Here is a 15,702-nt window from a genome sequence, read left to right as displayed (position 1 = left end):
GCACCTCTGCCATTTCCACATTTTCTGTTATTGTCGCCCCCTGCCCACATATTGAGTAACAGGCTTACCCTGTCTTTGGTCTTCCTTTTGCTTCTAATGTATTTGTAGAATGTTTTCTTGTTACCCTTTTTCTCTAGCTAATTTGATCTCGTTTTGTGCCTTGGCCTTTCTAATTTTGTCCCTACATACTTGTTATTTGTTGATATTCATCCTTTGTAATTTGACCTAGTTTCCATTTTTTGTAGGACTCTTTTTTGAGTTTTAGATCACTGAAGATCTCTTGGTAAGCCAGGGTGATCTCTTGCCAGACTTCCCATCTTTCCTATGTAATGGGATAGTTTGCTCTTGTGCCCTTAATAATGTCTCTGAAAAACTGCCTACTGTCTTCAATTGTTTTTCCCTTTAGACTTGCTTCCCATGAGATCTTACCTACAAACTCCCTGAGTGTGCTAAAGTCTGCCTTCTTAAAATCCACTGTCTTTATTTTGCTGTTCTCCCTCCTACCATTCCTTAAAATCATGAACTCTACCATTTCATGATCACTTTCACCCAAGCTGCCTTCCACTTTCAAATTCTCAACCAGTTGCTCCCTATCTGTCAAAAATCAAATCTAGAACAGCCTCTCCCCTAGTAGCTTTCTCCACCTTCTGAAATAAAAAAACTGTCTCTAATACTTTGCAAGAACTTGTTGGATAATCTGTGCCTTGCTGTGTTATTTTCCCCAACCGATGTCTGAGTAGTTGAAGTCCCCCATCACCACCAAATCCTATGCTTTGGATGAGTTTGTTAGTTGTTTAAAGAAAGCCTCATCCACCTCTTCTTCCTGGTTAGGTGGTCTGCAGTAGACCCCTATCATGACATCACCCTTGGTTTTTTTTTTTTTTTTATCCCTTTTAACCTTACCCAGATACTTTCAACAAGTCTGTCTCCTATTTTCATCTCAACCTCAATCCAAACCTATAAGTTTTTAATATACAAAGGCAACACCTCCTCCCTTTTTTCCCGTCTGTCCTTCCTGAGCAAGCTGTACTCTTCTATACCAATATTCCAGTCATGTGTATTATCCCTCCAAGTCTGTGATGCCAACTATGTCGTAGCTGTATTTACTAACATTTTGAGTTCTTCCTGCTTATTCACCATACTTCTTGCATTAGTATACAGACATCTAAGACATGGATTTGATTCCCCCCACCCCAGTTCGGTCTTCTCTCCTTTATCCCTACTATAAGAGCACATGCTCTCCCCAAATTCCGACCATGTTTGTGGATTGGATGTGGACACAAATTTTGTATCCGTACAGGGCTCTAAAATGCAGGCCACGCGCCTGAGACCAGAGATTTGTAGCAAGTAGCGTACACTGGTCTGTGCATGCGTTGTTGCTCTCCTTGTGCTCCAAAATGAGGACATAAAGGGCGGTATGGACCAATGCCTCTCCAGTTTTCTTACCATGAATCAAATAGGATCCAAACCAGAGGGGAAGGAGAGCAGGTAGTGGAATACAAATAAGAACCATGCATCTCAAAGAACCTCAAGTTATGGGTAAGCAACCTCCATTTCTTCGGTGCTGGTCTATATGTGGGGTCCACACATGGGTGATTGGTAAGCAGTATTCAAATAAGAGCCGGGTGCTAGATGCAATTGGTATGGAAGTCTATAACACTGCTGTCCCGACAGCTGCATATACTGAGGAAGACTGGATGAGGGTGTAATGCCCCATAAAGGTGTGGATAGAGCTCCAGATAGCCACTTTACAAATGTCTGGTATTGGAACTTCTCAAAGAGATGCCACTGAGATTGCTTGTGCTCTGGTCAATTGGGCCTTCACCCTGTCTGGGGAGAAATATGTGGCAAATAATAAGAGTGATGCAGAGATTCCACTTAGTCTCTCTGGACCGATAACACTTGCCCTCGTAATAGCTCTACTATCGCTGACAAAAAAGACAGTTTTCCTAATTGGCTTTGTTCTCTGCAGATAAAAGGCCAGGACCTGTCTGACACTCAGTGAATGCAGCCTCATTTCTTCACTGGATATGAGGGGCTTTGGGAAGAATATGGTGAATGAATAGGTTGGTTCGTGTGAAACTCTGAATTATCTTGGAGATGAATTTTGGATGGAGATTAAGGGAGACCTTTTTTCTAATAAATGCGGAGTATGCTGGGTCTGCCACGAGTGCTCCTAGTTAGCTCACCTGTCTGGCTGATGTGATGGCAACTAAAACCTTCATGGAGAAGTGTGACATGGAACATGTGGCCATTGGTTCGAAACATGGTCTGGTAAGAATTGGGAGTACAAAGCGAGGTCCCATTGTGGCATAGGTTTCATCACTGGTGGGAAGGTTCTAATGAGGCCATTCAAGAACTGAATTGTGGTAGGGTAAGTAAGTGTGGCAGGATGAGAGGATGCAAGGCACTGACTGCCGCTGGATGGAGTTTCAACAAGCTAACAGAAAGCCCTGACAGTTTGAGGCACAGAAGATAATCTAAAATGACAGGGACATCTGGTGATAACTGATTTCTTTGTGACCAGGTAGAGAAATGCCTCCATTTAGCTAAATAGCATTTCTAGTGGAAATTTTTCTGCTGTGATAAAAGGATCATTCAGATGGCCTTCGAACATAAAAGTTCCAGAACTGATGCCCATCCAAATACCAGGCCGTGAGATGAAGAGGGTCTTGGCTGGGATGTCTGGTCCTGCACTTGCCCTGAGTGAACAGATATGGAAAAGGTTGAATATAGATGGAAGGATGGGCTGATATTTGTAGAAGGTCTGGAAATCAAAACTGTCTGGGCCAATCGGGTGCAACGAGAATAACCCTGGTCCTGTCATTGTGAATTCTGCGGAGAACCTGAGGTAGAAGGGGATGGGAGTACCTCAGACAATTCATCCAGGATAACAGAAGGCCATCATCCCTGGAGTCTTGCCCTACTGATGTTCTTGAACAGCAGAGACTGAATTTCTTGTTTGGGAGGCAAATAGGTCCAAAGATGGTGCTCCCCACTGGGTGAAGATTTCAGTCAAGACAGAATTATGTATTTCCCATTTGTGGTCTATGGAGAAGTGCCTGCTGAGATAGTTCGCCAGAGTATTTTGCACACCTGGTAGGTATGTCATCGAGAGTGTGATGTGGTTCTTCAGGAACCAGTTCCATAAGTTCACTGTCTCCATACACACATGAAGAGATCTCGCTCCACCCTTTTAGTTTATATAAAAAAAATACTGTCATGTTGTCTGACAGAACTGCAGGAGGGTGAGGAATGTGTTGCAGTTTACGGGAACTGCCCTCAACTCCAGGAGATTGATATATGTTCTGGCCTCCCATGGGGACCATGTGCCTTGTGCAGTGATTGTCCATATGTGCTCCCCATCCTATGCATCTGTGATTATGGTTGTGTTGGAGGTGGATGGAAGAAAGAGGACTTGCACTTGGATCCAGTTTCATCCACCATACCAGAGAGGCTCTGGCTTGTGGTGGAATCATTACCTATGTATTCATATTGTCCTTGTCCAGTGAGTAAACAAACTGAAGCCAGGCCTTCAGACAATGGATGTGGGGTCCGGTGAACAGCATTATGTATGTACATGGAGCCAAGTGGCCTAGCAGGGAAGGTGCAAGGTCTGAGGGTGACTTGGTTTATCAGGCTGTTCATAGCTGGAAAATTATCTGTAGGGAGGTAGGCTTTTCCTGATCATTAGTCTAGGGTTGATCCTATGAAATCTACAGTCCTCGTGGGAGTCCAAGTGTTCTTTGTTTAAACAGAATCTCATTGATGCCAGAATGTGGAGTAAGATAATAGGGTTGCCAACTGGACCTCTTGGCTTGATCTGCCCCATTAGTAGCTTATCATCAAAATACAGAAAGATGGTGTAGCCACCGTGTCTTATCTAGGCCGCCAGAGAAAAAAGACCCTGGGTGACACTGCCAGCCTAAATCAAAGTACTCTGAATTGGACGTGCTCTTGTCCTACAACAAATTTAAGAACTCTTCTGTGGGAATGCTGAGTATCCACATGAAAATGGCATCTTTCAAGTCGAGGGCCACAAACCATGTATTAAGAATGGCCATACTGGGTCAGACTGAAAGGTCCATCTAGACCAGTATCCTGTCTTCCAACAGTGGCCAGTGCCGGGTGCTTCAGAGGGAATGAACAGAACAGGTAATCAAGTGATCTGTCCTGTCACCTATTCCCAGTTTCTGGCAAACAGAGGCTAGGGACACCTCTCATTCTCCTCCAGGGATGGAATTACTATGATGCAAAATTCTGATTTGCTAATAAAATGTTTAGTTGGTGTAGTTCAAGAATTGGTCTCCCTCTTTTTTTTTTTTAAACTATGTAGTATGGGAAGGGGAACCCTATCCCTTGGTGTTAGGGTGGCACCTGCTCTACAGCCCTTTTCTGAAAGAGAGTTCACTTCTTGATGAAGGATCCCCTTGTGAGAGTAGAGCCTTAGAAGGGGCCAGGAAAAAGGGTTTGTGGTGCGGAGGTGAGAAACAACTATGTAGCTGGAGTGGATGATGTCTAATAACCACTTGTCTGTTATTGCCCTCCAGTTGTGTGCGGCATGGGTAAGGCAGCCCCCAAATATTTTGGGGGGAAAATATGGCATGACATCAACAGCTGTATGCAGTCCTTGAACGTCTCATTAAAAGAAATCCTTGGACAGAGAGAGGAGCTGGGTAGTGGTCATAGAGGCGGAGGAAGCCAAAACCTGTGGCTTTGAACGCTCTGTCGCTTGCATGGTGGTTTGTAAGGGCACTAGTGATAGAATGACCTGGGGGGAGGTCTGGGCCTCTGGGTCTGCTTGTGGTGTTTCTTTTGGGGGTTGGGGTGTAAACACCTAGGGAGCAAAGGGTTGTGCTAGAGTCCTTAAGAGTATAGTGACTGTCTTCTCACTGAAGAGATTAGACGCAAAGGGCAAAATTGTTGATGATATTGCGGACCTCTCTGGGGAACCCTGAAGACAACAGCCATGATTCACGCCTCATGGACTATAGCCATGGCGATTCCTCTAGATGCAATGTCAGCGCATCCACTGCCACCTGAAGTCATGTCTTAGCCACCAGACTGCCTTTATCGATGAGGGCTTGGAACTGAGCCCTGTCTTCCTAAGTAAGTTTGTCTCTGAATTTGGAGTAATTTAAGAAGTCATAATTTGCTAACTATACCTGGTAGTTAGCAACATTGAACTGGAGACTAACTGATGAAAACACTTTCCTCCTCTAGAAGTCAAGGCGTTAGCGCTCGTCAGTTGCAGTGGACTTGTGTTGCTGTAACCTGGACCTCTCTGCAGCCACCTGCACCACTAAGGAGTTGGGCACTGGGTGGGTAAATAAAAACTCTGGACCCCTTTAGCTGGCACAAAATATTGTTTAAGGGTAGAGCTACAGGATGCAATAAACCCTATATTATTCATCCATAACTAAAGCAACCACACAAAAAAAATTCAAATCCCTGAAAAAGGCCACAAAAACCCAACAATCAATCAGTCTCCCTGTGCCTCGGTTCACCATCTGTAAAATGGAGATATTTTACTTCCCTATCTCACATGGGTTTTGAGAAAATACATACATTACAAGGTTACAACGCTCTCAGATACTACAGTAAGGAGGCGATATATGTAACTAAAATAGATAGCCTTTGTATTGAGTTTGAATTGATGTCAATACATTAGGATAAGCTACTAAAGATGAGCGAGTTTATTCACAAGCATATGTTATGTCCTTTGCTGGATACAGAACACCAAGCATAGTGGCATCGCAATTCTCATAAGAGAGTTAGGAGGGAGCAGTCTCCCTCTGCTGCTGAGAAAAAAAGCCTGGGCCTGCCTATGAAAACTGAGGTGGTCTAAAACTAAATTTTCTTTCTAAAAGAACAGTGCTTTTGTAATTCACTAGTGCAGCATCACAGCCACGACTTTAAGTTTACCTTTTTTAAACAAATTTAATTTAAAAACTGCTGTTTCAAGTGTGGGCTTCAATAAGCATCTAAGTGATTGTTTAAGCAGCTTAATAAGGACACTGAAGACTGGGAGACTCGAGTTATTGTAATGATATTCTTTACATACCTTTTAATACTGTTTTTCTACAAATAAGTCATTGTAAGTAGCTCCCACAATCAGTGTGGCTGTGTTGTAGAGAGACAGAATTTAAGAAATTCAAGTTCAAAGTTTCAACAGGTTACTATAAATAAAGTTCAGAAACTGAGTGAAGTTCAGGCTTCCAATTCCCTGAGCTATTTGTAAGTTAGTGAAAGAGCTATAGCAGTGGGATAGGGAGAAAGCTAACACCTTAAACCCTATTGAAGAAATGCAAGGAAAGTAATAAGCAGTGTTGATGGACTCCAAAGACAGCCCCAGACTAGAAGGATGTGGACTGAAAAAGGTTCAAGGGTGGAGGATCCACAAGAATGCTCTAGTGCTCCTCAGAAGGACTATTAAAAGCAAAACAATTAAGTTTTGAACACAATTTTAAAAAATTAATAGTGAGATACCTGTAGCTGGCAGGTACACTGAAGCAGCAATTTTAAGCCCCCCAGCTGACTGGCAGCAGCAATCATCAATAAACCCAAAACAGCAACCTAACTTACTGTTTAATGGATATACTATGCAGAACACAACAAACAGAACCTGGGAGTAACATGGGAAAACCATGGAAGTGGCCTAGAAGGCAAACAGACATATACTAGGATGTGGAAGCAGGGATGTGGTATACAATTCCAATATACTCTGGCCTTTAGGAAGGCATTTGTTGCACATTTAGTCTAAATTTTGAAAGCTGTGCTATAGAAAGAATACCAAAATGATAGAAAGTGTCCAAAGATCAGTAAGATAAAAAACCCAATTTAAATGCCCGTGAAGTTTAAAATGTAGAGAGAAGTCATCCCAAAAATTTCTAATCCAGTACTGGAAACACAGGATTCTGGGACATGGATGAAGAATAAGACTGGTAGAACTAAAAGAACAGACAAAAACTATACCTTGCAGAGTACTGAGTCCCGTGGTGCATTCTGCCAAGGACAAGAGTGAACTATTACAAAATCCAAGAATTTACTAAGTATTTAACTAATGGATGCATCAATATTTAGTGCTATTCCTCTTAAACTGGGACAGATGTTGCAGGCTTTCAGTCCTCCTTTTGACTAGTACCACCAATGTATACATACGTTAATGCTTGCAAAGCTTTCTTCTTGCTTTATATTAAGCACTTAACTTTTTTTCTGTAAGCAAGGTAAAAGTAAATGCTAAGTTTACAGTTAAAATATTTTCATGCACAAGATACACATGAAAAGTCTTACTAAATCAGCACCAGCTTGAAGCAATACGTCTGCAACGTCAGTATGTCCATTTTCACAAGCATAGGTCAAAGCTGTGTCTCCTGTTGCTGTTGTAGCATGGACATTCGCTCCTATAAAAGCAACATACGTTTTACTGGTTACTGTAGATGTCCTCTCACCCAAATATTTTATCTGAGTGATCCCACTAACAGTTAAACCTAAATAAAAAAAGCAACAGATCTTCCTTCCATGGCAACTGAAGCCATGTTCTACTTACTGCCAAAAGCACTGTGCCTAACAGGGAAAGAGACCTGAGACACAGAAGTAGAGTCAGGAATTTGTGGCAAAAGAAGGTTATGGCACATTTGACAGCAGTTAAAGTGGTGAACAAAACCGTTCAACTCACTCACTGCAGTGCTGATTGGCAGCAGCATTTCCCCCCCACAGTGCTGAAGATTTCAGTTCCTAAATCCACGTCTGAATTCAGGCTTTGTTTCTTTTCTGAAGTATGGTTCGACAACCTAGAATAGGGGTGAGCAAACTAAGGCCCAGGGGCCGCATCTGGCCCTGCACATGTTTTAATCCAGCCCTCAAGTTCCTGCTGGGGAGCGGGGTTGGGGGCTTGCCCCACTCAGTTTGCGCCATGGCTCCATGCGGTTCCCAGAAGCAGCAGCATGTCCCCCCTCTGGCTCCTATGCATAGGGGCAGCCAGGGAGCTCTGCATGCTGCCCCCGCCCCAAGCACCATCCCCTGCAGCTTCCATTGGCTGGGAACTGCTGCTTCCGGGAGCTGCAGGTGCAGCGCCTGCGGACGGGGCAGCACGCAGAGCCGCCTGGCCGCACCTCCGCGTAGGAGCCAAAGGAGGGACATGTCACTGCTTCCAGGAGCTACTTGAGATAAGTGCCGGCCGGAGCCTGCACCCCTGCCCCCTCCTGCACCCCAACCCCCTGCCCCAACCCTGATCCCTCTCCCGCCCTCTGAACCCCTCAGTCCCAGCCTGGAGCAACCTCTTGCACCCCAAACCCTTGTCTCCAGCCCCACCCCAGAGCCCCCTCCCGCACCCTGAACACCTCATTTCTGGCCCCACTGCAGAGCTCGCACCCCCAAGCTGGAGCCCTCACGCACCCCAACCCCCAATTTTGTGAGCATTCATGGCCCACCATACAATTTCCATACCCAAAGTTTGCCTACCCCGACCTAGAGTCTATTAACCTATGTACATTATCCCAAAACCCAGTTACTACGACACTTTCCTGCAGTGTGGGAGACCCATGTTCAAATCTTTTCTCCACATCAGACAGAGGGAAGAATTGAACCACAGTTTCCCGCATCCCAGGAGAGTACCCTAACTAGTGGGCTAAAGGTTATAAGATGTCCTCCTCCTCCCCGTAGGCTTTTGTTTTTTTTAATTTACTTGTTTGTTTTTGTCAAAATGCTCAAAATAAAAACAGGTGTTTGGTTTTTTTTAAGACTGGTCAAACTGAAATGTTTTGATTTGGTCAGTTTGGTCAAAAGCTACTCAGCAAACACCACAAATTCACAAATAGTTTCAGGCTGAACAAAACCACATTTTACAGAATAACTTATTTGCCCCAAAACACTCAGCAGCGTACAAAAGCAGAAGTAGTCACTGTTAATGTTGTGTGTTAGAGTGCACGCTTAATGAAGACTGAGTACATATTTAGTTTTTGGCATCTACTGGATGGAAGCAAAAGCCTCATGGATGGTTGGACTGCATAGCTGATACTGTTCAATTTAGGCAATATAAATATGGAAAAGAATACAGAATGTCTTTTCTCTTAAGTTGTTCCATTCTTTTAAGGTTTTGGGAAGATGGAGTGTGCCCTGCTGCAACTTTAATTGCCAGTAAGTGTAGTTATTTCCTAAGTTAAACTTTTTTTTTTAATTAAAAATTAATTTAATTAGCATTTTTAAGCTAAATCTCCTGTAAGTCAACCTGTCATTTATATCAACATACCTGCTGCCAATAAATATTTCACCAATTCAAGGTGTCCCTCCTGAGCAGCTTCCATCAAAGGTGTAGAACAACCAAGTTCTATATCAGCTCCTGCCTTAATAAGGAAATCAGCTACTTCAGAAAATCCTCCACAGCATGCCAGAGTAAGAGCTGTTTCTTGCGTTTCTTCTGTCTGTGCATTTATATTTGCTCCTATGGAACAAATTATCTGTTAATCTGTCTGGCCAGACAGACAAATCATATAGGCACTCATCTTCCCGCTTTGCCCCTACCCCGTAGCCCTTAGCAAGAGATCAGTGTAGGATAGTTCTACGTTATTCCTATACAGTAACTGTCAAGTCAAAACCATGTGCTAAATCCTGAGCCATCACACACGAACTAGCAGGGTCAGTACTTAATCATTCAGAATAAGAGACTATAAAAGAATAAGTAATTTAAATAACTACTAAAAAGATGTAATTTACAGTACAGTAATTTATAAGATGAAATTGTTTTCTTACCCTGTGCCAGTAACAGTGCTACCATCTCCTCATGCCCTTCACGTGCAGCTTCCATCAGTGGAGTATAACCTTCATCATTAACTTCCTCAAGATTTGCTCCCCTTTCTATCAGTAGTGCAGCTAGCTCCACATGTCCACCACAAGCAGCTAGTGTAAGTGGAGATTCAAATGAATCCGCAGGCATATTGACTTGAGCACCACTATCTAGAAGCAAACGAGCTACTTCCACATGTCCATCCTAAGAGCAAAGTAAAAGTTAAGAAATGAAATCAGAAACATCCCAATTTAACAAAGGACACAACTGTTAATAATGCTATCATGCAAATCAATTTTCAGACCCTGATAAGATCTACTTTCAAGAAGACGTGTGAAAATTAAAACAGTGCATTTGTCCTACTTTGAAAAATATCTTATTTCTTTTTTTAACTAAAAACCTCATATAACATTAATAATGGTAACAGTTTTGCATAATAATCTGAAGACTACTATATTTCACGTCCAATCAACTAGGAATTGTGTAATTTAGAAATAAAAAGAGCCTGATCCTTTATTTTATATTATTAGAGCTTTGGGGCTAGGACCACACCTTTTGGGCATTAGGGTAATACCGCTAGTAAATAATAATCCAACACACAATTACCAGACAGAGTTTAGTATAGTGAGTAATCCCACTGAAATCAGTAATGACTACTCCCAATAGTAAGCAATTAATCCAGTAAGAAATTTGCTTTTCCATGATTGGCTTATCACCAGTATGGACAAACAACTAACTAGCAGCTTCCATACCAAGGGAAGAAAACTAACTATGGAGGAGTTAAAATGTGTTACAGCAAAGTGGCAAGAGGGGAGAAACTGGGAGATTGAAGGAAAGGAGACCAAACAGCTGTTGGGATGAGCAGACCTCTTCACGAAGGAAGACAACCTAGGGTTGTCATAGAAGAACCCAAGAACTCACCAACTGAAGGCTACATCAGCCAATATATGCAAATACAGCTGGTAACATCTCAAAAATGTAACTGGGCTCAGGTGGTGGCCTGGAAGAACTCATCCACCAAAGATTTTTTTATGGCCTGACTGGGGCGTGGTTTAGATAGAAAGCTCAAAGCTTCTCTGAGCAGGGGAGGCCAGCAAATGAGTACTAGTACTGGATAAAGAATCCGACTGAGCAAGATCTGGATGTTTTCTGATTTTGCAAGACCTTTAGAACAGGGACCAGCATTTGAGGAATGGTTTGGGAAAGATAAGCCTTGAGTATTTGGCAGAGGGTTCACACTATGCCAATGGACCTGGAGGTTGGGGAGCAAGATATCCTGGTTAAGGTGGAAGACTGAGATTACAATGGGAAGACGACTGGGGCACATTTAGAGAACTTTTCTCTTTATGGAAAATGAGGCATGAGGGTTTCAAGATGGGGCTGTGAGCTCCTACAGAGTCTCTAACAAAGTTAAAGGCCACAGGAAACAGTGCAATAACGAAAGTAGGTTCAAATGCGTCTGAGCAGTAGACACTCTGTACTTGATTTGGCTCCAGCAAACAGTGAGACTTACACGGGGTCTAAGGTAAGAGACTACTTTAAGGAACCTGATCATGAGAAGGGAACCCCAGTCAGAACTCTCTTATGGAGCAGGAGGTTTGTCTCCACTAGCTGAAGTTCCTTTGGCTGACAAATGATGTCAGCAAGGGGTGCATCTGAAATCAGTCCCGAGTGTTGGTTACACTTGCTATTAAACAGCAATTTGTGTTTGACTCTGTTTCAGGAACTACAGCTAACAGTGTTCAACTCAATTTATCACTGGCTACACTTGCAGCTGAACAATATTCAAGCACTGGGAAACAGGTGCAGCTGTTTCCAATACCTGTTGATAGCAGCAAGCATTTTTGCTCATATCAACAAGGCATCCGGATACTACAAGAGAACACACGCTCAAACTCATTCTGGAAGAACTCCAGATGGAAATAATAATGGATCTCCGGGCTACAATCCCATGGAAACTAAGAGAGACTTCACATCATAGAAAAAAAAAGATAGTACCCTTCTCTCAGTAACAAAAGAGGACCCACCTGGTAATCCAGAACTCAGAACTGAGGGAGGTTTCATAAGCAAGGACATGAGACTGAGGAAGATTTGGTCAGGATAAAGGAGAAGCCTTTGGAACGGCTAAAGACCCATGAACTAGACCCGTCTCAGATGCTCTACACCCACATGAATTGGCAGCTAAATTCCCTCTAAGCCGCTTGGCCGCGCAGCAGGGAGAGGTGTTTCTCTCCCGGCCGAGCTGCCACGCAGGCGCGTAACGGGGAGAGGTGCCTCTCCCCCAGCCCCGGACTGCTGCAGCGAGAGAGGGTTGGGGGAGTCCTCTCTCCCTGCCGCAGCCCCAGGACAGCCTTCACTCCAAATCCCTCATCTCCGGCCCCACTCCAGAGCCTGCATTCCTAGCCAGAGCCCTCACCCCCACCCTCTAACCCTCTGCCCTAGCCCTGAACCACCCTCATCCCACACCTCAATTCCCTCATCTCCAGCCCCACCCCAGAGCCCACAGCCCTAGCCAGAGCCTCACCCCCCGCTGCAGCCCAAATCTCTATCCCAACCTTGAGCCTCCACCCACACTCCAAATCTCTCAGCTCCACCCCCGCCACACATCACCTCCATATTGGTGCACATAACAAAATTCATTCTGCACATGAATGTAAAAAAATTAGAGGGAACATTGATCGGCAGGCATCAATCCTTTTCACTTTTTGCAGACCCTGTTATCAGTAAGAGCCGAGGAAAAGGTGTGAACTCCATTCCCCACTAATGACAAAGAATACATGCTGTATACAGGCATTGAGGTCCAAGTATATATGTTACAGTATCTCGGAAAGATGTAGCTCAAGGCAAAGAGGTCTAATGAGCGGGGCTGACAACGACTACTTTTTTGAAGACCACCTAGTGGACAGACCATTTTCTTGCTCATCCAGACTGACATTCAGATGCCTGCATGTGTAGGGCACTGAGGGTAATTAAATTTTTCTCCACCTGCGTGGAAGAGAACATTGAATTTTGTCTGGAAGGAATGCTCTGGGCTTGAGCTTGATGATTCACCTAAGCCAATACAGTCGTGTGGGATTCACCTGATCAGGACATAACAAAGCAGATCTCAGGGGCCTCAAAAGCCAGCCTGATGAATTCCTGCTTGTGAAGGAAACACTGAGGTTCTCTCTTCAGTTTGTAGTTAACTTCCTCAGTGAAGAAATCATTAGTGAAGCCTGCCTCTCCTTAGGGGAGAAGCATATCTTTGATAACTCCTTCAAGGTACAGTGTAAACAGCTGGGTGCCCTTAAAAGTAAGGGCAAGGAGACAAGACTAGTAGGTGATCTCTCCCTCCCCAGGGATGGATCTACATTGCTCTCTGGGCCAAGGTGGAGGCGTCCAAGACATTGACCTCAAGTGGGTGTAATCTTGGCCATATTAACACAAGTGAAGCACATACAGTGGTTCCTGTCTACCACAAATTACAGCATGGAGCAAATGCTTTAGATCTCAATAAGCCACTGGAGGGCTGTTCTAGGGGGGTAGAAGGCATAGAGCTTTGCACCAGCAGTTTGAATTATTGTATAGCATACCCTCTCCCCCCTTCTACTTTCCTTCTGGGAGGCAGAGTCCCAGTGGTTAGAAGGGAAGAGAATGAGTCCCATTTTGTGATAGCCAGAGGTCACGGAAGTCAGGATCCAGGCTGAAGAGCCCAAGGAGGTTCTTTGGTAGGTACTCCTGGGGGAATTCTGCACCAAAAAATTAAAAATTCCGAGCACAATATTTCCAAATTCTGTTAATTTCTGCATATTTTGTCAAAACACAATATAATCACACCAGTTTCAACTATTTTTGGTCATTAATTTCAAAATATCTGTCAGCAAGTACGTCTGTAACAATACAGACAACCAAAAAGAGTCAGGAAATGTTTGACAAATAGCTTCCTTACAGAACTCTGAGTAATAATTCATTTAAACTACAATACTGAACTGTATTTCCCACATCCCTCAGAAGCAGTGCAAAGACTTTGGAATCAGCGGTAACATAGGAGCTGAGGGAGAGGCAAGTAATTGCTGGGAAGAAGCCTGGTTGTGAACTTGGAGGGTTGTTGTGTATGGTTGGGAAAAGTATGGAACAGGTTTTTTTGAGGGGGTGGGGAGGGATTGTTAGGGAGCTTCCCCCATGCAGACCCTGGCTGATCCCTAGCTTCTCCCATTCAGTCAGGCACACCTGCCCGTGTCCACATGTGTCCCTCCACCCCCATTCCCCCATCCCCCTGAAGCCCTGCACCCCTTCCCACATCCCCATGTGTCTCTGTGCCCCCACTCAGCCACACCACCCCGGTCCCCATGTGGCCCTGCACCTCCACTCCCCCACCACCCTGTGGCCCTGCACCTCCACTCCCATTCAGCCCCTGCCCCAGTCTGCCCTCCCACACTAGCCCTTATGAGCCCGTCTATGACCTCCCAGCAACCCCATGCTGTCTGTCTCCTGACCTAGCCCAAAAGGCACTGTGAAGAAGGAAGGTGTGCTCTCTTTTTCCTAGCTGGCCCAGAGCTGCTGCTCTGTTCTAGTGCCACAGTGCCCTCTGGTGAGCAAAAGGTGGAACTGCAGCAACTTTCCAGCAGAAACTTTTTTCTGTCCAAAAAATTAAAAATATGCGCAACTCAATTATGCACACACACAGTGGCACAAAATTCTCCCAGGAGTGGGTCGTGAAGACACTGAATCAGATGAGGACATGATCCACTTTACATAATATCTGCTATACAGCAGTGGATAGGCAGAATCAGCACTGAGGTTCAGCCCTAGAAGAAAATAAGGCACTTGTTCTCATTCTGATTTCTGTTCCTCCAGAGAGATTAAGGTTTTTGTTAGATAGGAGCCCAATTAACTTCACTGCTCCAAAATGACCCTGAGGGTTTTTGGAGGAATAAGGAAGTGAAAGGAAAAAGAAACCCAGGACACAGTGAGCAAGTCAATCAAATTCTAGCTCACCCTTTTCAGAAGACACCGTACAGGAGGAAGGAAAGGATGATGTTCCTCTCCACCTCTAAGAGTAGGAAAGGGTCCAAGGAGTGTGCTTGCTGTGGACATGGAGCTCTGAGTAAGTTTTCTTGAAAGGAAGGTGCGACAAAGTGGGAATTTGTAAAAATATTTTTACGATGCATGTGTGCGCCTCAGTTTCCTCCTACACCTTGCGTGGTTACCCAGTGGGGGGGAAAGGATTAAGTCTGCTCAAGGCAGAACATGACACAGGTGTCTCACCTAGCTGTCCACACCATTAAGGAACAGGCTTTAAGTGATCCAAATCAACAGAGGATCCATGAAGACAGACACCTCAATGACTGAACAATCCACACCTATCAGGAGGAAACCCTGGCCAATGAGACGTGTGAACTGAGATTGAGAACAAAGAGGAAAAGGTGTCAGGTGATGCGGAGAAGGACAGCTCTTTGAAGGGACTCAGGAGCTCACCTGGGTGGACAAAAGGACAAGAGATGGAGTCGAGCGGGAGTCCATCACAGCTTGGCTGGCTCATCATGGCATTGGTTTGACTGGGATGAACTATGGCTTAGCTTCTGCCTCTCACTGATAACATAAGGACTTTCAGATACTGTAGGCCATGTGACTAACAAATTGTTACCTTGTTTTGAAAAGGTTGCCTGTGTCACTGTAAATATTCAGAGCAGTGTGCCCTGAAGGGGTACAATACAAGCTTCCAGCAAGTCTGGCATGACTGGATTCACTGGAAGGAGCCAGAGAGAGAGACAGGCACTGCTGATGCCAAAGGCCCAATCTTGGAGGCCATAGGTCTGCCCATGGAACTATGTGGGTCCTTGGGGCCTGTCACATTAAAGAGATCGCTCCCAGGAGACTGGTTACAGGCAGAGGCATAGGCTAGACCTTTCACTCTGTGACAGAAGGCAAAATGTAAT

The 15,702-nt window shown here is 44.5% G+C and overlaps 1 protein-coding gene across 13 annotated transcripts in view; it reads right to left on the bottom strand.

Moving 5' to 3' along the window:
- ANKHD1 (ankyrin repeat and KH domain containing 1) overlaps positions 1 to 15,702 on the bottom strand; it is a 207,021-nt gene that overhangs the window by 80,428 nt on the left and 110,891 nt on the right. For all 13 annotated transcript variants that reach the window (XM_074960743.1, XM_074960744.1, XM_074960749.1 and 10 more), the window contains 3 exons: positions 9,751 to 9,988; positions 9,251 to 9,442; positions 7,294 to 7,403 (listed from right to left, as the gene is read on the bottom strand). In XM_074960743.1, the coding sequence (XP_074816844.1) occupies positions 7,294 to 7,403; positions 9,251 to 9,442; positions 9,751 to 9,988 (540 nt within the window). The remainder of the gene's footprint in view (positions 1 to 7,293; positions 7,404 to 9,250; positions 9,443 to 9,750; positions 9,989 to 15,702) is intronic.

This window comes from Natator depressus, chromosome 8 (assembly GCF_965152275.1).
Source record: "Natator depressus isolate rNatDep1 chromosome 8, rNatDep2.hap1, whole genome shotgun sequence".
In the NCBI taxonomy this organism is placed as follows: domain Eukaryota; kingdom Metazoa; phylum Chordata; order Testudines; family Cheloniidae; genus Natator; species Natator depressus.
This window is presented reverse-complemented; position numbering and strand designations above follow the sequence as displayed.